The sequence below is a fragment of the Cryptotermes secundus genome, unplaced genomic scaffold (genome assembly GCF_002891405.2).
Source record: "Cryptotermes secundus unplaced genomic scaffold, Csec_1.0 scaffold6, whole genome shotgun sequence".
NCBI classification, from domain to species: Eukaryota; Metazoa; Arthropoda; class Insecta; order Blattodea; family Kalotermitidae; genus Cryptotermes; species Cryptotermes secundus.
This window is the reverse complement of record NW_019725001.1, coordinates 1,654,119-1,677,404: the sequence shown is the minus strand read 5'-3', so window position 1 is coordinate 1,677,404 and position 23,286 is coordinate 1,654,119. Positions and strand designations below refer to the sequence as shown.

At 37.7% G+C, this 23,286-nt stretch overlaps 1 protein-coding gene across 1 annotated transcript in view; it reads left to right on the top strand.

Moving 5' to 3' along the window:
- The first annotated feature begins 3 nt into the window (after positions 1 to 3).
- LOC111863139 (peroxisome biosynthesis protein PAS1) overlaps positions 4 to 23,286 on the top strand; it is a 92,572-nt gene continuing 69,289 nt past the window's right edge. Inside the window, exons 1-7 of the mRNA XM_023849185.2 lie at positions 4 to 351; positions 860 to 1,087; positions 6,631 to 6,745; positions 8,671 to 9,527; positions 11,532 to 11,821; positions 13,680 to 13,828; positions 19,328 to 19,435. Of these exons, the coding sequence (XP_023704953.1) occupies positions 250 to 351; positions 860 to 1,087; positions 6,631 to 6,745; positions 8,671 to 9,527; positions 11,532 to 11,821; positions 13,680 to 13,828; positions 19,328 to 19,435 (1,849 nt within the window). The 5' untranslated portion in view covers positions 4 to 249. The remainder of the gene's footprint in view (positions 352 to 859; positions 1,088 to 6,630; positions 6,746 to 8,670; positions 9,528 to 11,531; positions 11,822 to 13,679; positions 13,829 to 19,327; positions 19,436 to 23,286) is intronic.

Here is a 23,286-nt window from a genome sequence, read left to right as displayed (position 1 = left end):
GAATAAACTTAATATGATATTAACCTTTTTCTTATGTAAATTATAACATTTTCTTAAATTTCAATCATATTGTATAAACAGTTATTTCGCAAGCGATGACTGTTGCTTGTACGAAATAAATAATTGGACATAATAATCAGCTGTTTTCAGTGTGATCAGCTGATTGTGCGAAGGCATGTGTTTTGATTGTAATAGGTCGGTGATGTGTTTTGTATGTATTAGAAGGGAAACTGGCTCGTAAATAGAAAAATGAGGGACGAGACATTTTACATCAAATATATGTCAGTATATAATTGTTTCTTGCACTTTTCTGAAAGGTGTCTAGAAAAGTTTAAGAATTCAAACACCCTGGTGAGTTTCTTAGATTTAAACGAAGTTACGTTTTCAGCTCAGGAACATTATGATCGTTCGTCTATACTTGCTAGGAAGGTACCGCAATAACATACCTTGGTGACACAAGTAGTTGAGAATTCATTTTTGCTGTAGCATCATCGTTATCATTTGAGTTTTGACCTTAACTGTAAGAAAATATATTGCGAACTATAATTAATATATCTGATTAAGTAGCCGAGGAATTTGCTTATGCATTCGCACATAGAGTGATGGACTGCCGAGTTCTTGCCATGAAATTCTAGTTCCCCCTGCATGTAAACAAAGTGTTTGACAGGTTTATAAGTGCAGAACTTAACTGCGTGCATACTTTTACTTGATGCACTTTCTGATTGAATGTAACTCAGTGCATGTCATTTACAGTTCTGAATACTTCGTATATTTATTTCTGGAGTCTAGATTAGAAGTAGCAACTTCTGAGTTAATTTGTGTCACAAAATTTTATTTAATGTCTGTTCCTTTTCTACAGTCACATGTACTAAAACTGGAGTACGGCTCAAAGAAATGTGGTTATTTTTCTTGCAACCCCGTATCACATTGTATAAACAATAATAATATTGTTGGCATAAGTGCTACTTATGCTCAGAAGCTTGGTTTAAAGGATGAGGAAAAGGTAACAGTTTCACTTTGCTTCAGTGTTCCTGCAGTCAGCAGAATAAATGTATCTCCTGTAACAGCAGATGACTGGGAAATTTTGGTAAGTTTATGTTTGGCAAAATCTGCTTTATTGTCTTATAAAAAAGTATAGGCATATAAGAATTTATGGTTACTGGGGATTGTGTTTTTAGTTTTCTGTATTTGTGTATATAAGATAAGTTGTATTTATGAGAATTTATAGTAGATAAGTTTACATGTTTGGATGAGTGAATTGGTATAAGGAAAGGCAAACTTAAAAGAGTTTATAGTCAGCAAGCAGCCTGGTATCCTTCTTCTGTAATGCAAGATGGGTTTCTTAGATATTTATGTCATGCACAGGCAAGATGGCAGACAATACAACTCACTCCATGACTACGCAAAGTGTAAGTAGAAAAAATGAACTAACGGTCAGTGATTATATCTGTGTGCAGTGTATAGAATTAAGGAACAAGCTTAAAGAAACTCTGGAAGAACTAAAATCTGCTCAATTAATTATAGAACTTTTACAACAAGAATCTTCTACCGGAATAACCTCAAATCAATATGATGTTAATAGAAACGATATATCTCATGTAGCTACTCTTCAAGTTGTAAATGCAGATTGGGTGGAAGTGAGTTCTAGTTGCTGTGGTGTAACTAGTAAAAAGATAAATTATTAAAAAAGGTACCAACCAAGGCAAATGTGCAGCTAACACTATCAAATCGATGTTCAGTCTTTGAAGAGGATAATACTGAGGAAGGTTGTACAGTTCACACAACTGTAGACAAAATCAGTTGACTAATTGAGACGGACTTAAAGAGCAAAATAATGTTATTAGCAAAACAGTTTGGAACCTGCGTGATCAACAAGAACAACAGTGTATCCAATGATTATATGATATATATAAGAATAATAAGGTAGTAGCCCTAACCCAGATCACTAAATTTATACAAAGAAACTATGGCATTAATATTATAATCTTAATTATTCCACAGAGATATTATCTTTCACTTTCCTCGTGTGTGAATTCTGAAATTGAAGAATTTAGTAAGTAAAAAGTAAAACTATCCCTGTAACAGGCCGTGGAGGCCCATAGGGTTGTGAGACGTTGAGGGTCCCACATTATGTAGACAGTTGGTTCAAAGATGGCGGTAACGTTGTCAGCCTTACATGCCGGCCGCATTTTACACCCCAGGAAATTTATTTAATTAATTCCTGGTACTTAGTAGAATGTTAAAAAAATTGCTCTCATACAACCATGTCTCACTGTTAGAAACACATCTTAAGCGAGAATGTTTCACAAAGCATGGTCTGCACTGGAATTTTCTAGGAAAGACTTTAGTAGTGAAACTTATACTCCGACAAATTAATAAATTTATGGGAAAATGATTTCAAACTCTGATCAGTCTTATCTATAAAGATAACATTATGCTGGATAACATTGGTAGCTGTAATGAAGAGATGACAACTTTATTTGGCAATGTAAATTTAAATAGTGAAAATATAAGAAACAATGAACTATGGAAGCAACAGCAGGTAATTGGAATAAACAAAATTAATATCTGTAGAACCTCTGTTAGGCAAAGAAAGGCACCTGTAACTAGAAGGGAGGATTTTTTATGGTAAACCCCTCACCTGATGTAATTGATAGAGACTTTAATAATTTGAGGGGTGATGAGGCTGAGGGAAGCTCAATAAGCCAAATAGGGGAAATAGACAACATTATGAACTTAATAGATTACTTACTTACTTACTCACTTACTCACTCACTCACTCACTCATGGAGCTCAGCCCTTCTGAAGGAGCTGCCAATTCTGCAGCTACTCAATAACTTCCCAGCATTTTATGGACCCCAAAGGTTCATTACCATGTTCACAAGAGCCCTCCACCAGTCCCTATCTTTAGCCAGATCAATCCAATCCATACCATCCCATCCTGTCTAAGATCCATTTTAATATTATCCACCCACTTACACCTTGGTCTTCCTAGTGGTCTCTCTCCTTCTGGCTTTCCCACCAATATCCTATATGCATTCCTCTTCTTCTGCGTTCGTGCTACATGCGCTTCCCACCTCATCCTCTTTGACTTGATCATTCTAATTATACTTGGAGGAGAGTAAAAGTTATGAAGCTCCTCATTATGCAGTCTTCTCCAACCTCCTGTCACTTCATCTCTCTTCAGTCCAAATATTCTCCTAAACTCCCTCAGTCTATGTTCCCTTAATGTCAGAGACCAAGTTTCACACCCATACAGAACCACAGGCAAAATTATATTTTTGTATATTCTGATTTTTATGTTTTTGGACAGCAGACGATGTGACGAAAGGTTCTGGACTGAATAGTAGCTAGCATTACCCGAGTTCAATCTCCTTAATTTCCTCCTGAATCAGGTTTCAGTATCTGATGAATGCAAAAGATCTGATCTGTAGTTGATCTGTTACGTCAAAATCCACACTGATGATCCCCAATAATTTCATCTATGTTATAATAATAATAACTTAATAGATAGTACTGTTAAACATAATTTGAATGATGAGCAGATATCATATAATTATCCTAACAATAATAATCATCTTTCTGTACATCAAATATTTACTAATATTTTGAGAGTTTTTCACCATAGTGTTAGAGGTTTAAAATATAAGACTGATGAGTTATTAAGTGCTTTATGCCCCTGATTTTCCACACATTTTATGTTAAATGGAACACCGTACAAATTCTCTAGAAAGGAACAATATTACTATTGATCATTACAACCTTGGTGCTATGTACTGTAGGAAATTTTTAAGTAAAGGTAGTGTATGTATTTTCTTGCACAACTCCATAAATTATTTAAATACTGACTTGGATATATTTTGTATAGATCATATTATTTAAATATGTGCTGTTAAACTTCAAGCAGTCGGGCAAAATATTTGTATATTAGCTGTTTATAGGGCACCATCTGGGAATTTTTACAATTTTTAAATAGTCTAGAAAGAGCTTTAAATACTATGTATAGCTATGGTATCGAATTTATTTTATGAGGTGACATAAATATAAAATACCTAAAGGATACCCCTAGAAAAAACAACTTATCACTTTGTTATTGTCATTTAATCTTTTTTCTATAATAGATTTTCCAACCAGAAGTCATAATAATTCTGTCTCATTAACTGATAATATATTTATCGACCACTTTCAATCTGGGAAGTATTTGGTATATCCTATGATCAATGGATTATCTGATCATGATGCACAATTTCTAATTATTAAAAATATCTACCTTCAAATTCATAAACATGAAATTTCAACTACAAGAATTTTTATTGATCAGTCTTTGCTTAATTTCAAAATACAATTAAGCTACGAAACGTGGGATGATGTATTCAGTGGTAATGATGTTGATATTATCTTTAACTCCTTTTTAAATACATATTTGAAAATTTTCTATTCTTTTTTTTTCATTAAAAAAACAACTAGTTCCAAGAAAAAATCAATAACTGGATAACACCAGGTGTAAAAATCTGTTGTCGATGTAGGTGGGAACTTTGCTTGTTGTACAGAATAATGACATAAATTTTAAAAGTTATTATAAATTATATTTTAGAATTTTATCCAGTGTTATTAGTGCAGCCAAAAGACTTCATTATGATGGGTGAATCTTAAATTCAAAGAATAAAATGAAAAATCAGTTGGAATATCATCAAATGTGTAACAGGTAAAAGGTCTGCGAACAAATCATTTCAGTCAGTATATATAAATGGTAATTTAACTGAGAATCAACAAGTTATAGCGGTTTCTTTTCAAACCCACTTTTTATCAATAGCTGATAAGACAATTTTTAATATCAATAACAGTGTGGATATAAAAGATAACAATTGCATTGATTATTTATTCAGAGTTTTTATGAACCCATTCCAAAATTTGATCGTACGACGACTAAGGAAAATGAAAAAATTATTAAATCCCTTAAATCCAAAAATTAATATGNAAATTTATGTATATAAGACTCTCTAAACATGTAGTAAATAATGATATACTATCTATTGAAGAGTATGGGTTTAGAAGTAATTCTTCAACAGAAAAGGCAATGTTTAAACTCCTAAATGACATTCTTCAGGCCTTAAATAACAAGGCATATGTAGGAGGTATTTTTTGTGACCTTTGATTGTGTTAATCATGACTTATTAATGAATAAACTGAAATTCTGTGGAATTGTAGGCAATGCATACGATTTAATCAAATCATATCTCAGTGACGGGTATCAACGAGTTCTCATTTATGATAATTTAACATAATCTTGTACTTCTTCAGAATGAGGAAAGCCTAAACATGGTGTGCCCAGGGATCTGTGCTTGGACCAGTGCTTTTTCTTTTTTATATAAATGACTTACCTAAAGTGGTAAATAATAATTCTAAGCTGGTCTTATTTGCTTATGATACCAACATTATTGTTAGTAACCATAATCTACTAAACTTTGAAAATGATCTTATTTCTTCATTTGATCAATTGAATGTCTGGTTTAACACCAATTTGTTATCATTAAATTTTAATAAAGCTCAGTATATACAATTTAGAACTTACTAATAGTCCAACAGTTCAATTAGATATCAGTTATAATAATAAATATATTGTTAATGATATAAATACTCGGTTTTTAGGTATTACTGTTGACAGCTCCTTATCGTGGAAGAATCATATTGATGGACCCATGGTCAAATTAAGCAAAGCGTGGTACGCTATCAGATCATTAAGACCCTTTGTCTCTCACAAATTGTTGAGAATGATTTACTACTCTTATTTCCATGCAGTTATATCATATGGTATAATCTTCTGGGTGAATTCCTCTCATAGTAACAATATATTTAAACTGAAATAAAGGGTCATAAGAGTTATTACAAATTCTAGAAATAGGGACTCCTGTAGGGATCTGTTTACAAAGTTAGATATATTACTGTATTACTCTCAGTATATGTTCTCATTATTAATCTTTGTAACTGAAAATATTTCCTTATTTAAAGTAAATTTGGAGTTATATGATATCAATACCAGAAGCAAAAATAGTTTTTACCGTTCACAACCAAGGTTTTCAATTATATAAATGGTGTGTATTATATGGGTATAAATGCACTTACCTTCTTACATAAACAAAATTGTTAGATGATAAGAATCAATTTAAAAATACTTGAAATAAATACCTTCTACTGAATTCCTTTTGTTCACCGAAGGACTTTTTTAATAGTAAATACTAATCTTAATGTTATATTTTTATCCATATGTTTTATGCATCATAGGTGCTTTATTTTTGCATAAGATATATAATCACCTACTTTCTGGCATGAAGACTTGTATTAAATTTAAGATGTTGCCATGTATAAAGTAGGAAGATAAATCAGTGTGGTTTATTGTTTCATTTGACCTATGCTTAATTTCATAAAGCATTTGTATTTATTACTAATTTCTTAATTGCTGTGTTAGTTATTTATTGTACATTTTATTGTATAGGTTATCTGTTTGTGACTGGTTCTATATCCAGCAGGTGTACTCTGTAGCCTCAATTGGATCATTGGAATTTTACAATAAATAAATAAATGAATGAACCTCAAAATTTATAATTTAAAACTATCTCTGTCATCCTTCAGGAAATGAATAGTAATCTGGTTCAGTCATCACTGCTAGATCAAGTCAGAGTTGTATGGTCTAATCAGATTCTTGTGGTATGGGTCTCGAAATCTCTGCATCTGTCACTTAATGTTGGTGAGTTTTATTTTATTTCTTAAATTCACTGTCAGAATCAGCAAGAAATTAATACTGCAGTTCTTATATTCACAGAAAGTGAGTGACTGTTTAGGTTAGGTTAGGTTAGAGTAGGCGACGCAAAATTACACTGTATTGTCAGACCACTATGCATTCATCTGCACATGGTAGCTCATATGCACGAGCACATTCAGCCACAGCTTGTTAGGATCGAATAATGTTAGGTTAGGTTGCAAACATTGGAACACTGTGTATCCACAGGCAAATGCATTTGTATGTTGATATATTCATGATCATTGGGACTTTCAAATGTAGGGAAATACCCAATTTTTATAAATTTTCTAAAATTTTGAAATGTTTCAAATTTGTTAAAGTTTCAATTTTTCGGATTTTCAGAACATTTCAGGACTTCTGATTTTAAAAATATATTTAGTTTTTGTAATTTCGATTTTTCAAAATTTCGAAAATTTTGGAACATTTGAAATAGTCGAAATTTTTTAACATTAGATATTTTTCGAATTTTTCACTTTTTCGTAAATTGTCAGTTTTTTAATTTTTGAGAAATTTGAAATCTCTTGTACCTGGTTAATTTTTTAAGTTTCTAAAAATCTGGAATGTTATCTATTTTTGAAAACGTTCAGTTTGTTAGAATGTTTATATTTTCAGGAGTTTTAGAATATTTTAAATTTTATATATTTTAAATTTGTTCATAACTAAGTAGCTAACTTCATGAAACTGAGCCCATCCGTGGAAGCCGCAGGTTGTGCAACTACTCAAGAAACTCTCAACATTTTATGGAACCCGAAAGTTTACTATTGTGTTCACAAGAGCCTTCCACTGGTCCCTATCGTGAGTCAGATGAATCCATTCCATACTGCCCCATCCTATCCATTTAAACATTATCCACCCACCTATATCTTGGTCTTCCTAGTGATCTCTTTCCTTCTGGCTTTCCTTCCAATACCCTATATGCATTCCCCTTCTCCCCCATTCATGCTACATACCCTGCCCATATCGTGCTTGTTGACTTCATCATTCCAATTATATTTGGCAGAGTTTGCAACTCCTCAGTATGCAGTTTTCTCCAGCCAACTTTCATTACACCTCTCTTTGGTCCAAATATTCTCCTCAGTTCCCTGTTTGCAAACACCCTCAGTCTATGTTCCTCCCTTATTAAAGTCGTTTCTGATTTCGAAAATTTTAAGTTTCTTTTAAATTTGAAAAAACTCCCAAAATCTTCAAAGTTTATAAAATTTTATGAAGGTTTTTAATGGTTTCGAAATTATTATTTTTTTTTTTTTATTTGCATTTTAGTAAATTTTAAATTATTTTCTAAATTTCAAAATGTTATAGATTGTTCGTATTTTCGGAAATTTTCAATTTCTTATGTAAAAGAAAAAAGTAAAGCTGTCCCTGTAACAGGCGTGGAAGCCCATAACATTGTGAGATGTTGAGGCTCTTACATTTTCTAGACAATCAGCTCACAGATGGCGGTGAGGTTGTCATCATTATGCGCCGGCCACCCTTTACCCTCAGGAAGATTTCTGGTACTCATTTCTGTTAGAGGCTGAATCGACTCCAGGGCCATAGTGTGGATGAAAGGATTAGGTCAGTTGAAAAGTGTAGTGACATCATTGGGAATCGTACCTGCAACCTTCCAGCTTGTAGCATAGTGCCTCAACCAGTCCTACCATGTACCCCTCAATTTCATTGGTATTTCAGAAAAAAATAAATCAAATTGACTGTTTACAGGTGTTTAGATTACTTTGAAATCTTGCAATATTAAAATAGTTTTATGTCTTGTGGTTTGAAAAATATGATACTAATCGTAATTCTAAATCCTGATTCACTGTAAGGGGAGGCAATTGAAACTAGCATTGATTTAAATAGTTTCTTGCCTGTTCTAGTGGTATCATTTTTTACAGATGGTTTAGAGTCACATTCTGCTGCTGGCCTTCTGGAACCCTTAACGGAAGTAGTGGTTTCACCACCAGGAACTGGTACAACATTGGTAACTGAGTCATTGGTTGAATACCCAAACCTAGAAACAGATATTTTGAAGCAAGAATCACAGAAATATGATGACCAAACTCCCATATCAGGTCAGTCCCTTACGTCTATGCTTTGGAATACTTTAAGGAGCTATGTATCAGACAGGGGTGCCAAAAGAGAAGATATGATGGTGAAAGGCCCACCCAGAACAGAAGCTGAACGTCAGACCATTGCTGTTTTAAAGAAGTATACCCACAGACCTCTTCCTGTGGTATATCGCATTCATCCCATGCATCTTCCAACAGCAGAAAATGAAAGAAGTATAGATAGTTTATTATCACAACCTTATAATGTGTTTGTCAGAAGATGTTGTATGCCAAATGTGGATGCTGCTTTTCTGAATAGTAGGAAAGGTGTGTTAACGTGTAAGTTGATAAGACTTCCTGAACTATCAGGCTCTGAAGACTCTCATAATAAACATGTGAGTAAAGGTGATGAATTTCACGGGCAAGAAACTTCCAGTGTACCTTTATCAAAAGATACTCCTGTAAGTGTTCATGTGCAATTGTTTGTGATTGAGGATGTTTACAAGAGCTTGTCTGACAATGCAAAAGAATATCTGGATGAAATGACAATAGATGAAAGAATTGGACATGACAGTTTATTGGTGTCTGCAGTTACAAGAACAGGTCTGGGTATGCGAATTGGAGCAAGAGTGAGTCTGGAAGTTCTCACCACTTCAGTAAGGTCCCTTCCTTCTGAAATACAAATTACTCCTCTTGGAAGCTGGGTATGTATATGATTGATAGAGTGAATGATTGATCAATAGGTTTCAAGTCTTTATCATGAGAGTGGTTATTTCTAAATCTAGATTTGTAAAATATTCAAATTCAGATTTACTGCATTAGGCTTAATACTAATTGAAGCTGCAGTATTTTCATTTACCTCATAATATACAGTGAGCTGGGACAGTGCAGTCAGTATAGTAACTGGCTACGGGCTGGACGACAGGGGTTTGAGTTCGGGTCCTGGTAGGGTCATGAATTTTCTCTTCTCCAAGTTGTCCAGACCAGCTCTAGGGCCCACCCAGCCTCATATCCAATGGGTAGCAGGGGCTTTTTCCCGGGAGTAAAATGGCAGGGGCATGAAGCTGACCACTCACTTCCATCTAATGCTGCCAGTCCCCCATATGCCTTCATGGTGTAGTGCTTAATTAGTTAAGCACGTGGACAACTTTACCTTTACCTTTCATATTAGATGGAACTGCTGTACTGGTATTACTTCATAACTTGAATTAGGTGATGGTGCTTATAGTGCCATGAGATTTAAGTTATCAGGGTGCATAATATTAAGATCATGGTATGTGATGTAACGCCATGTAATCTCGTTGATATGTACCACTGTTCTTGATGAACCTTCTGTCACTTTCTGCCTTGAAATTGGAATTAGCAGATTGCTTTGAAACATTTGTACTTACTCTCAGACTACATGATGTAACATTCCAGAAGACTGTAATCTAAAACTGCTGTGACCCCAGCACCAATGTATCATTTGTGAGCAAAGGGTTCATCATGGGATGATGAGGATACAATTTGGCAGAATAGACTTTACAGGTTTTCATAGGATCCTTAATTGAACTTTTAAAATATCAACACAGTAAAAATATGTTATAAAGACTTCTGAATAGAAGAAAAAAATTGTAAAGATTATTGCCCTCTTGCATGTGATGTGTAAGCTCTTCTACACAGAATATGGATACAGCAGATTCCTCCAAAATACTGACAGAGATATTCTGACGGGTTCTGACGATGGTGTATAACATTCAGGATTGCTGGGTTTTTGGACTTCGTCAATCATCCCGTGTTCTAAAAGACATGAACAAACACAGAATTTTGGAACCTGGATCTTTTTCCATCCTCTGGTGAAGGGTAGGAGACACCTACTTTCTTGGGTCTCTTAGGAAGCGGTAACCTGACCAGTGATTGAGGTTAACTCTTTCTAATGGACCCAACGGAGTGGGTATCCCCCCCCCCCCACCTGGAACACCCAAGGACAGAAACAGATCCAATTTCCAAAATGTGTTCTTTTGTGTTTGGTAGAATACCAGATGATGGACAAAATCCAAAAATGCAATAATCCTGATTGACAGATATCTATCAGGCTGCATGGTGTCATTTCCCAGGAAACAGTAATCTTCNTCTCACGGTCTCTTCGCTTGCAGATTTCTTATATTTTTTCTTCTACCCTGAAGATGGAGGCGATACATTCCTCCGAAACGTCGGTTAGCACCACATGTACATGGTGCTAAATCCCAGAAGACTGCTTTCTTCATAGTCACCGCCGTGAAAGCCTCTAATCTTCATAATTGTTGTCATACAAGCTTCAGACCTCACATGAAGGGTCTGTGTTTATTAATGCCCATAACAGAAACAGACATAATGTAAGTCCATAGAAAATATGGTGTGTTTGTTGAATCTTTGAATCCTGGTAGTATCTTGTGTTTTTTCAAAAGATTTTTGCATAATTTTAAGATTTGCAGCTCATCATGGTTCTAGCATGTAGATTTCAGTTTCAGCTGATAGTAAAACTAGAAACTCTTCTATTACAGTGTTCAGAAAAGTAGAACTTATAAGTATGAAAGTACACCAAAATCTGTTGATCAATAATGTTGTTATATTACATGTAGATGTATAGTGAAGCATGAACATTGAGAACACAATTTAAAGTTACTGTGATGGAGTGTGGTTACAATTTTCAGCTATTACTCCTGATGTACTTGTGATGTCTCTTCTAGGAAAAGAGTGCCGAGGAATTAGAAAATTTGTGTAGGTCTTACATAGCTGAACAAGTGAGAACACATTGTCTGCTTATCAATTCCAAATCATTTCTTTCTCTACAAACACCTTCATTCAGTTCAATCAATGTCTTAGTCAGCCTGTTGCCTGCTGATTTGGAATATGCTATTCTGGATCCTGACAGTGTGAGAAAATGCAAGTTCACAGTGAAGGAAAATACTTCACATTTGGTATATCCAAGTGTTGATAAAGAAGTGGATAATAATGAGACCTGCAGTGTTCATTTTTGGTTAGTATATAATGTTTTTTTGGGTTTATACTTGAGACATATACGAGTATTGTTTCAGTTCATTTTGAGGAGTGAGTATACATTTTTTTCTGTATGTTTCAATTTCCCTTCATATTGCTTCTGTTATACTGTGGATATGTAAAGGAATATATAAGGCATTGTTACAGGCTACTTTTGTTTAGAGTTTTATACCCATGTTTGCTTAAAAGTGTTACAACATTTTTTAAATTGGTTTCACCAATGTATGGAGTAGTATTCTTCATCTATATACCTCAGAACTTTAACGTTTGTGTTACTGTGCCGTGGCCCTTAACACTTTGCGGACCGTCGATTTAAATATTTAAATCACCCTGGGGACCGGCATTTTTATACCTGCTACCCTAACTTGTGCACTGTTCACTTTAACCTTTAAACTACTAATGACCCCATATGGGGTCGCAAAAATAAAGTCAGCGGTACAAATGACCCCATATGGGGTCGCACAGTCCGCACGTGCGCACGTTGCTTTAAAATCTAATTTTAAGATAGAAATTCTTTTCCTACTTACATAATTTTTGGCCACCATCTGCATGGGTTGTCTGTCTTCCCACCTGCGTCATCTACTGGAATGTTGCCTTCGTGTGGAATTCTCGGAAACATCCGGAAATGCAGAGTCCGATGTCGCACTTCTCGCACTTTGTCCGGACGCCTCTTCGTTTCCCACGCGAAGAGCACACACGACATCTCAATTTCGAAGTAGAGGAAGTCGGCCAATGTGGTGTTGTGACCTCCCCTATTCGAGATGGCTCCGATCTAACAGCCGGGGTTCGACCCCTGGGCCGTTGAGGGCGAGGTGGACCCCTTCCAGCAAGCTCCAGCATGTTCCGCACAAGGGCGAGACGAAAATCTCTGTGCGTCCAATTCGCGCCACAGGATTTCAACAGGATGTGGCTGTTCAGAATTGTCAGATCCAGGAGATGGAAAAATAGTTTATTTGTCCATTTCCAGGTTCGACGACAGATGCCATAACTGTTTGCCATCCTGTCCGCCTTGTCCACATAACCCATGTGCTTGTTGTAGTCAGCAACAACAGCTGGCTTTATGGCATTTCCATGCTCATCACAGAAACTGCCTTCTGCTGGAGGAGAGTGCATATTTGTCAGCATGTAAACGTCATGTTTGTCCTTCCAAACTAGTGCTGTCATGTTCTGTCTCACCCTAACATGAATGTCCCCTTTCCTAAGTCGAAACTGTCTTCGTCTAAAATCGTCAGGCAAGCCCTTCCGATTTGGTCTGACTGTCCCACAGCACGTTATGTTCTTTGTCATCAGTTCGTCAAACAAGTCGGGCGAAGAAAAGAAATTGTCCATGTACAGTTTGTGACCTACGCCCTCAATACGCCTGCACAAGTCCCTAACTGTAGCATGTGTATCATTCTCTTTTCATGGTTGGTTTCTTGTCAGCATCAATATATGAGTATATACATGTACGTATATGTTAGTTGTAACTTTAAAGAAGCAATTACACTCAGATTTAAAAATTAAATTATACTCAGGTATTTAAAAGATATATTGAAAATGAGAATCTGAATCATGTCAAACACTACTACAGTACTTGAAAATAGCTTTAACAGCCATGGCTGCCCTACATATTGATGGAGCTAACAGGAAATATCCAAAGACGTTACTGAAATGCCTTCATGCTCATAGGAACCAGAGATACAGGAGACAGAGAAGTTAACGTTTATATACGAGTATACTAAACAGGACACAAAATACTGGATGTTCTTAATATGTCTGTATTACTATATTACTGTCTATTTAATGCAATTTACATTTACTTGGAAAGGAAGCTATTTTGTGATATTGATTTGTTGCAGGGAAAGAGGGAATCTGTTTTACAGCAACTTCAAGAAACTCTTCTCTGAGGGCATAACAACATTGGAATTTAGTTTACGTCTTACACCTCTTGTTACAAAACTTGTACCAGTCAAGACAGACTTGGTATCAGATAACATCCTCATTCTTGGTAATTCCTCAGATGCTATTATTATTAACATTGTATTTTGTTGCTGTTTGGTCACTCAGAAATGTAGGGGGAAGTAATTATTAAACTATAGACCACTTTGATGTTATTGAATATTTTTATGTAACATAATGTATTATACAGGTGTCCCAGGTGTTTGGTGCCATACTTCAGGAGCGTACTGAGGGTTCCCTATAGAACAACTTTGAAATAGGAACCCATGTCCACAAACGTAAAATAGCAGCGCTAGGGTGGCATTTAATATCATTTTGTTTAAACTTGGTGCATTAATGTCAAAGAGCATGCACAGGCATATTACCCCCTCCAAACTCTTAAGACTCATCTGCTAGAGTAGATGTTGGAATTGGCGCCCTCCATTTTCAATGCATGCATTACCTCGAGGAAAGAAACTTTTGGCGGACCTTTCAAATATTCCAGGTATCCCATGGATCACGTCACATGCAACAAGTATTCTGGCCAACAGCTGAAATTCATTATCCACAGGCATGTCATAGATCAGGCTTTTCACATGGCTCCAGACAGAATAGTCCACAGGTGTCAAGTCTGGAGATAAGGGTGGCCAAGGCACTGGGCCTCCTTTTTTCTATCCAACAACCATGTAAAGCAGCATCCAGGTAAGTTGGAAGGATAAGTTCCAGGAACACCTTGTAAAAGGTCCCATTGAGTCGTGGTTGTAGGAGGAAAGGCCCAATCAAGTGATTGCCAATGATGCCCGCCCAGACATTGACAGAAAATTACGCCTGGTGGTAACCAACTACCGTAATATTGGGGTTTTTGTCAGCCCAGATGTGGCTTTTTCAACAGTTGAACCAGCCATACCTTGTAAACTGCGCTTTGTCTGTGAAGAACACATGATTCAGGAAGTTGGGCTGTTGTAAACACTGGTTCAGTATCCACTGACAAAATTGAACTCATGGTATGATGTCAGCTGGACCTACGTCATGTACTCGCGTTGGATGATACAGGTAAAGTTGTTGGACATGCAGGATCCTCCAAACACTTGATTTTGATGTCCCCAAATTCTTGGCAATGGCACGAGTGCTGGTGGATGGCTGTTCCTCTGTGCAATGCAGCTCGACATTGAGGCGCCAAGTTTAAACAAAATGATTTTAAATGACGCCCTAGCACTGCTATTTTATGTTTGCGGGCATGAGTTCCTATTTCCAAATTGTTCTATATGGAATCCTCAGTGCGCTCCTTAAGTATGGCACCAAACTCCTGGGACATTCTGTATATACACAGATAATGTATGGGGATTTTGAATCCTTCACTAATACTGTTAGTATTGTACATGATAATGCAAGAAGATTAATCCAGTATGATTAACAGAATGGGATCACCCAATTTTAAAACCGAATAGGAAATGGACGAAATTTACTATAGGAAATCTTCGAGATTACCTTTTGTTACACAGAGTTTAATTAGTTTTAATCAGTATGCCAAATAGGTAACATATGCCTACTGCAGCTGACCTGGGTTCAATCCCGGGTTAGGTTGTATGGGATTTGTGGTGGACAAAGTGGGACTGGGACAAGTTTTCTCTGAGTACTTCGGTTTCCCATGCCAGTTGTCATTCTGTCAACTGCTTCATATTCATTAAACATTGTCATTTACACTATATAGTCTCAATACTGACAATGTCATTAAATAACAGACTTAAGGCAGAAGATGACATGTATGTAATAATTATCTTGAAAAAAAGTCAGAAAATCAGCCTATGTTATGCATACATGAATTATGATTTTAGTAAATAGAAAATTTAAATATGTTCAAAATGGAATGCCACCAGACCAAGAAAATTTTCTGTTTTGCCTAACTTTCCATTTCAAGAAGTGTCTAATGGCACTGATATTAAATGAATACATATTAATTATGGGCAGTATTTATCAGCATTTATAACAGAATTAATGGAAACAGAACACATAAATCATCATTATATAGTTCCCACTGTTCATTAGCATGCACCAAATGTGTTTTTGACTTCATATGCTTCAGTAATTCACCAAAAGTATATTTTATGCTTTTAAAACAAGGTTTTACTGGTGATTGTCACCATTAGCAGGACCTTTCAGTTCAAATGCTTTGGTATAGACAACTTGGCTGTTAAGTCAGTCGCACACAGTGCCCTTGAAAACAATGTTATTTCTACTTTAAGTTTCCAGCCACACATTTTAATCTTTCAATTTATTTTTACATAAAGTTTCTGATTTTCTTTTTTTTTATGCTTGAAATATTCTCTGTAAAATTTTGTCTTCATTGATGTTACAGTTACAAACCACCCCTACAGTGTCTATTTTTGACTACAACTACCATTCACAACTAACTGTGGCGCCTGGCCCAGAGTCCTCATTATATACAGGATGTCCCAGGAGGAATGTGCCAAACTTCGGGAGGGTGTTCCTTATGTTAAAGTATGCCGATATAACCCAAAACACCTATGTCCAATGTTCATCGCTTACGGAGATAATGGCCAGAGAAATGTCAAACTTTGACTGGTGTTACACACATGTTGATTACAAAATAATAATTAAAACTGGTAGGAATATGCGGATTCTGTAATGTTAATAATGTACGTAACATCAAAATAACTTGTGAGTGACGTGAAGCCATAAAATTGAAGTACAAAACACTCGCTCTCCATGTCATAATTGTCCTTAGGGTTTCCAAGCACTATACATGACACATGACTGGCAAGCGCTGATGTAACATGGCTCACTGCGCTATAAGCCGACCACATAACTGTATTAAACGTACATTCACGGAAAATCTCTTTTGGAATTTCATTTCCCTTATCCCACGTGGATTATTATGGGACCACGTATGCACATTTCGTAAATTATTTACACCGTCAAGGGTAAAAGATGCCTCATCACTGAATAAAATGACGCTTAACAGTTCGGGATGAGCTTTTATCCTGTGTCACACATTCATACGCTGTTAATGGTCGCCTGGTTCCAGATGTTGTACCTTTTTATCATCGTAAGGATACAACTCTTTATCATGTAAAGTTCGCCACACCTGCATACGTGATATGCCGATGCGAGAGGCCATTCTACGAGTGGACAGACGTGGACTTCTCTGAACCATCTCAAGAATATTCTCTCGTGTGTTTCTCATTCGTACATCCTCCCTGTCAGAGTGCACAGAAACACTCGGAAGAGAACCAGTATCACGCAATGTCTGGTGAATTCGTCTAAATACACTTCGAGATGGAATCCTTCTATCGGGAAAACGCCTTTGGTATTCTTCAACAGCAGCACGTGCATTGCCACCGCAAATTCCATACACAAAATGCATATCACAATATTCCACGTGTGAAAACACAAGAGGCATTTCAGCAACTCTGCACAACTAATTACCAACCATTCACGACGCAGCCGCAACGTACTCTGTATGTAGCACATGAGCTTATGGCTAGTGTGAATCACCACACTCAAGGACAAACATAGATAAGATGTCTCAGCTGACAGGTACAGTGCGTGGACCCGCCAGAAGACCACACTTTTCTCGGGCCATTATCTCCATAACCGTTCAACTTTGGACATAGGTGTTTTGGGTTATATTGGCATACTTTAACATAAGGAACACCCTCCCGAAGTTTGGCACATTCCTCCTGGGACACTCTGTAGCTGCAGCACAGACTACATAGAAAACACTGCATTGCCTAACATTCGCCCAGCAATTCCTGTATTGTTGCATATGCATTCATTTCCACAGAGTTTTTACCATGACATTTCCTAGCAACGGCTGTCTTTTCTCACTCCAATATTTTGGTTTCAGCCTTCATGTCACAATGTTCCCATTCTCTTCATGAAGCTGTTCACACGAGGCCCCACATTGTTTTTTCACTTTAATATTTTATGAACTAGATCTTTCCCAACATAGAACTTTTGATGAATGCTTTCGCACCAGATTTCTTGGTTTGTGCTCTGTTAGTTTCACTTTTGTTCTCAATAATAACGTTTATTTTTGGAACCCATTGCTATAACTAGGTAGTGTAAAAACAGAATTTTATTACAGGTATTGGGTCAGATCATTATATGTTTCAAACCAAGTGGGAAACATCTGTAAGACTCAATTTGAAGAAATATTTAATACTGTAGAATAGGCATGCTCGAGTATTAGTTCATGTACTTATAGATTCCAGGATCTGCAGTTTGTAAATGAAATAAATTTCAATTCCTCCATCTGAGAAAATTCTCAGAACCAGAGTGTGTACTAGAATGTATGCTTCTTGCTTTATACGAGGGTTGGAACTTTAATAGTGGCAACTATTTACTTACAACTTATATAAAATAGATGCATGTTTCAAAGTTTTACTGTCCTTCATTGTAGTCACCAGCATTGTGTACAACCTGCTGCCAGCAATGTGGAAGTCATAGGATACCTTTAGCAGCGCCTGTTGTGTTAATAGTTCAAATGGAGCGGTCTACTGCCTGAAGAATCTCTGGAACAGTTCTGAAGTGAATGCCACGAAGTGGTTCCTTCATCTTAGGAATCAAGTTGAAGTTATAAGGGCTTAAGCCCGGGGAGTATGGTGGATGGTACATCACTTCCCAGCCCCATCGATCGAACAAATCAGCCACAGCTTGCGCTGCATGTGGCCGAGCATTTTCCTGCAAAATGATGGATGGGTTCTGCAGAAAGTGTCGCCGCTTCTTTCTCAAAGCTGGTCGCAGGTTGTGTTCCAAAAATGAACAGTAATGCTGTGCATGAACGGTATGCTTTAGGATAATATCATCACAGTCGTACATGAGAATCATCATACCTTTCACATTGCTGGGGTTCTGATGAACTTTTGATTTTCGTGGTGACCCGCAATGACACCATTCGTTCGACCCATCATGATGCAGTTTTCTCATGCCCAGGCGTTTCTTCAGAATGTGAAGCACACTCGTATGCACTAATCCTGTCTCTCGGGCCAGCTCACGAATTGCATGGTGTCGATCACTCTCCAGTAACGCAGAAAAAGCATACACTTCTTCTTCACTGACACTAGTATGACCTGGCCGACGCACGTCTGCCACATTTTGGCGTCCCTCGTTGAAGGCTTTTACCCACCTTGCCACTGTTCTGTAAGGCAATGCAGATTCCCCGCAAGCCTCTTTAAGACCTTGATGACACTGTCATGCTGTACAGCCTCTGGAACATTCAATCCTTATCCAACTGCATTGTTCCTGTTTCGAAAACATAGTGACAACACTAAATTAGACTGCCAGCTAACACGAGTCTGTGTTCTTCTCGTCCCTGCGCATGTGTGTGATGTGGTAAGGGAGAGTCCATTTGCTCTGAGGTAAGGTAGGTATATAACTAATGTGTGGTATAAGCGACATTATTTGATTCTGTTGCATGGCGTCTCTACAGCAGTTTTGCCACTATTAAAGTTCCAACCCTCGTACCTAATGTATTTTGTTTGAATATTTTTAAAATTGTTACAAAATTGTTCTGCATTTTTACAATTGTTATAAAACTGTTTTGCAGGAACTGCTGGTTCAGGGAAAACAACTCTTGCCAGAACAATATGCAGAGAATTGGAAAAGCCACCACATTTCGTACATTGTATTGAAGTACAGTGTAGACACTTGAAAGGTGCATTATATTTTGATGGAACCTAGCCTGATGTGTTTTATCTTGTGAGAGATAATGAAGCATTAGTTTATCTTGTTATATTTTAGATATTTTTGCTTTTTGTATGTCTGTCAACCAAGGTTATCTTCCCAAAGCTTTTTCTCCTCCGTAAGCACACATGATTACACAGTGTACTCACTAAACTTTGGCAGTGTCTCAGAAAGTGAAACGGTGTTGTAGTGAATTATGGAAGTTATCTTTAAGGTTTGCGTTGTAAATCTGTGTTGGTTATCTTACGAGAATACTTAGAAAATGTACATTATACATCATAGAGGCCAGACTTGCATACCTGTAACAAATGATGTACTAACATTCAAATCTTTCAGGTCTTCCTAACCACCAAGATCTCTCTTTTCTATTACACATGCAAACTTGCACATGACTTTAAACTCTTTATTTTTACTGAAGCATGAATGGATTTTTGTTTTACATCATCAGCTTCCAAGCTCTTGATTTTGTTCAGTTTGTAATTGATTTCTTTTATTGTTTCTGACAACAAATTTGTATTCTTCTCCAGCTTCATTCTAGTCTGGGACAGAAAACTGAAATTTGCTTGAATGTAGACCAAGTCAGTTTTTAGCAACCTTTTTCTTTTTTTAATGCCAGTGGGGTGGGACTAAGTCCCTTGTACTGCGGCCACTTCTGGCCTATTGTACCAGCCCCAGATGACAGGTGAGGGTGATCGTGGAGCAATTGGTGGAATGAAGATTGGCAGAGGAATCCGAAGTACTCGGAGAAAACCTGTCCCAGTGCCACTTTGTCCACCACAAATTCCACTTGACCAGACCCAGGATCTAACCTGGGCTGCCATAGTGGGAAGCCAGTGACTAACCGCTTGAGCTATGGCGCGGACCCTTTTAGTAACCTTAGTTCATTTATCATTAAATATTTCTTGCAATTTTGTGATAGAGGAAGCATCATTCCTATCAAGTTCATTTACCACAAAACTGAAGTGTTCAGAATTTTCTGCATGATACATAGTGGCATCCAACCAGGTTACCCAGCATGTAATTACTGGATCTGGGATGAGGTGTATGTCTGGAGCAATATTTTTAAAGAGTCTGTTCTAGCTGGTGTTTTAACAAGGATTTCCTTCCCATTAGCCACCGACTTATCAGTGTTTGGATAAAGCACATGAATTGTTTCACAGACTCTGCACAAAGCATGCACTGCATACAGATACTGCACATGTATCAATTTAGGTTTGCTCCTGAGATACCTGCCTGCCCATTTACGAAGGCAAATTGAAAAGTCTTTGCCTCTATTTTTTTCATCCACAATAATACACATACAGGGAAATCAAAATACAGGCAGTATTCTAAGTATCTTTGTCTATTTTTCTACATAGTCACCACACCGGTTCAGGCATTTGTCCCATCACCCCACTATTTTGGAGATGCCGCTGTTGTAGAATTCGGCTGGTTGAGCATGGCGCTGGACAGCGGTTTTCACATCATCGTCAGAAATGAACCTCTGTCCTGCCAGGAACTTCTTCAATGGACTGAACACGTGGTAATCACTGGATGCAAGGTCTGGACTATATGGTGCCTGCTCCATAATCTCCCATCCGAATGACTGCAGTCACGCCTAGGGATTCTCGTGGATGATGTGGTTCTCCTCCATGACAATGCCAGGCCTCATGTGGCAAACAGGACCACTGCCCAACTGCAGTCATTCGGATGGGAGATTATGGAGCATGCATCATATGGTCCAGACCTCGCCCCCAGTGATTATCACGTGTTTGATCTACTGAAGAAGTTCCTGGTATGCCAGAGGTTCATTTCCAATGATGATGCTAAAACTGCTGTCCGGCGGTGGTTCTGTGCTCAACCAGCCAAATTCTACAACAGCGGCATCTCCAAACTAGTGGTGCAATGGGACAAATGCCTGAACCGGGATGGTGACAATGTGGAGAAACAGTTAGAGGTATTTAGAACACTGCCTGTATTTTGATTTCCCTGTATGTGTATTATTGTGGCTGAAAAAAATAGGAGCACAGACTTCTCGATTTTCCCTCATACATATACAGTATCTGTATGAATGAATGAGTGTATGAGGGGTGGGCCTTCTTGGCCCTTGCACCGCCACCTATAGTGGTCTATTGTGCTTCCCCTTTTGATTATCCCCTCAGCAACCCCGCGTTTCAGATGAAGCGCAGAATTTTGGATGTGGGAGCGTCAAAATAGTCACTTGGTTCCATAAAGTATTGACCCAAGTGACATAGCCTTAAATAAGCTAAAGACTCACATTCACACAGGATGTGTGTGGCTGTTTCGTTTTCTGTCTGACACCTCTCACAAGTGGGACTATCACTTAGTCCCAGTTTGAACAGGTGTCCTTTGAGGTGACAGTGTCCTCTAAGTAGTCCTAGCACCCATTGTAGCTGGTTCCTGTTTAGCATCAACAGTGCCTTCGCTCTTTTAGTGGAAGGTCCTCGTATGAGTCCCTTTGCTTGCATAAGTCCAGTTAAGGATCCCCAGTATTTCTTATGTTTTATGTTAGTCAAGTCCCTGATTGCCTGTTTGGCAACTCCTATAGAGATGCCACAGGCTGGTTCAGGGCCTATGAACGGATGTTCAGCTCCAATTTTAGCTAATTGGTCTGCTGCTTCATTTCCAGCAGTACCCTCATGCCCTGGCACCCATATCAGTTGTACCCTGTTATGTTTGACCAGTTCCATGAGGGTTTGCTGGCAATCCCAGAACAATTTTGAATTGATCTGGTGTTTGTCAAGTGCTTTAAGTGCAGCTTGGCTGTCAGATGGAATTTAAATGTTCCTATTTCTATAGTTCCTATCAAAATTCTCCATAATACATGCTTTAATGGCATATACTTCTGCCTGAAATACTTTCGTATACTGCCCAAGGCTGAAACTAAGTTTCTGCCTCGTGCCATGGCAGTACACACCAGCTCCAGTGCCCTTATTTGTCTTGGAACCATCTGTATACCAGATCAGTCCCCCTTTTCTATCGGGCCGAAACCCGTCTTCCCATTCACTCCTGTCGGGAAATCTGACTGTGAAGGGTTTTTCATATACGTGGGGCAATCCAAAAGTTTCCGAAATTTGAATTTTGCGCACGAATGGTTATGAATACATTGAAATACCGCTAGGTGTCTCCTCAGACATCCTTCTTGAATCAGTGTGGCAAGCGGGGTCGAGTTTAGTGGTTGGGTTTATTGTTGGTGAACGTATTTCCATTGTTGTGTTTCTGTGAGTTTGCGGTTTTGCAATGGCTGACCTGAGAGAGCAGTGTGTCTGTATAAAGTTTTGTTTCAAACTTGGGAAAACCGCTGTGGAATGACGATCATTTGGTACGGCCGTCAACTGGCACCATACCAGAAAATGTCGTGAAAGTTAGGGATCTGATTCTGCAAGATCGTCGACTGACCATCCAAGACCTATGTAACACCTTGGGACTAAGTTATGGTACATGTCAACAAATTTTGTCAGAGGAACTGAACATGAGGAGGATTGCGGCGAAGTTTGTGCCACGACTGCTGCAAAATGAACAGAAGCAGCATCACTTGGAAGTCTGCAGGGAACTTAGCAACAGCTTCAAGAGGATCCAAACTTTCTTTCAAAGGTTGTCACTGGGACGAAAGCTGGGTTTATGGCTATGACCCTGAAAGCAAGCAACAATCATTGCAATAGAAGAGCTCTTCTTCACCTCGGCCAAAAAAAGCTTGACAAGTCAAGAACAACATTAAGTCCATGTTGATCTGTTTTTTTTATATTGACGGGATTGTTCATAAGGAGTTCGTCCCTCCTGGTCAGACAGTCAATAAAGAGTTCTATCGCGATGTTCTAAGGC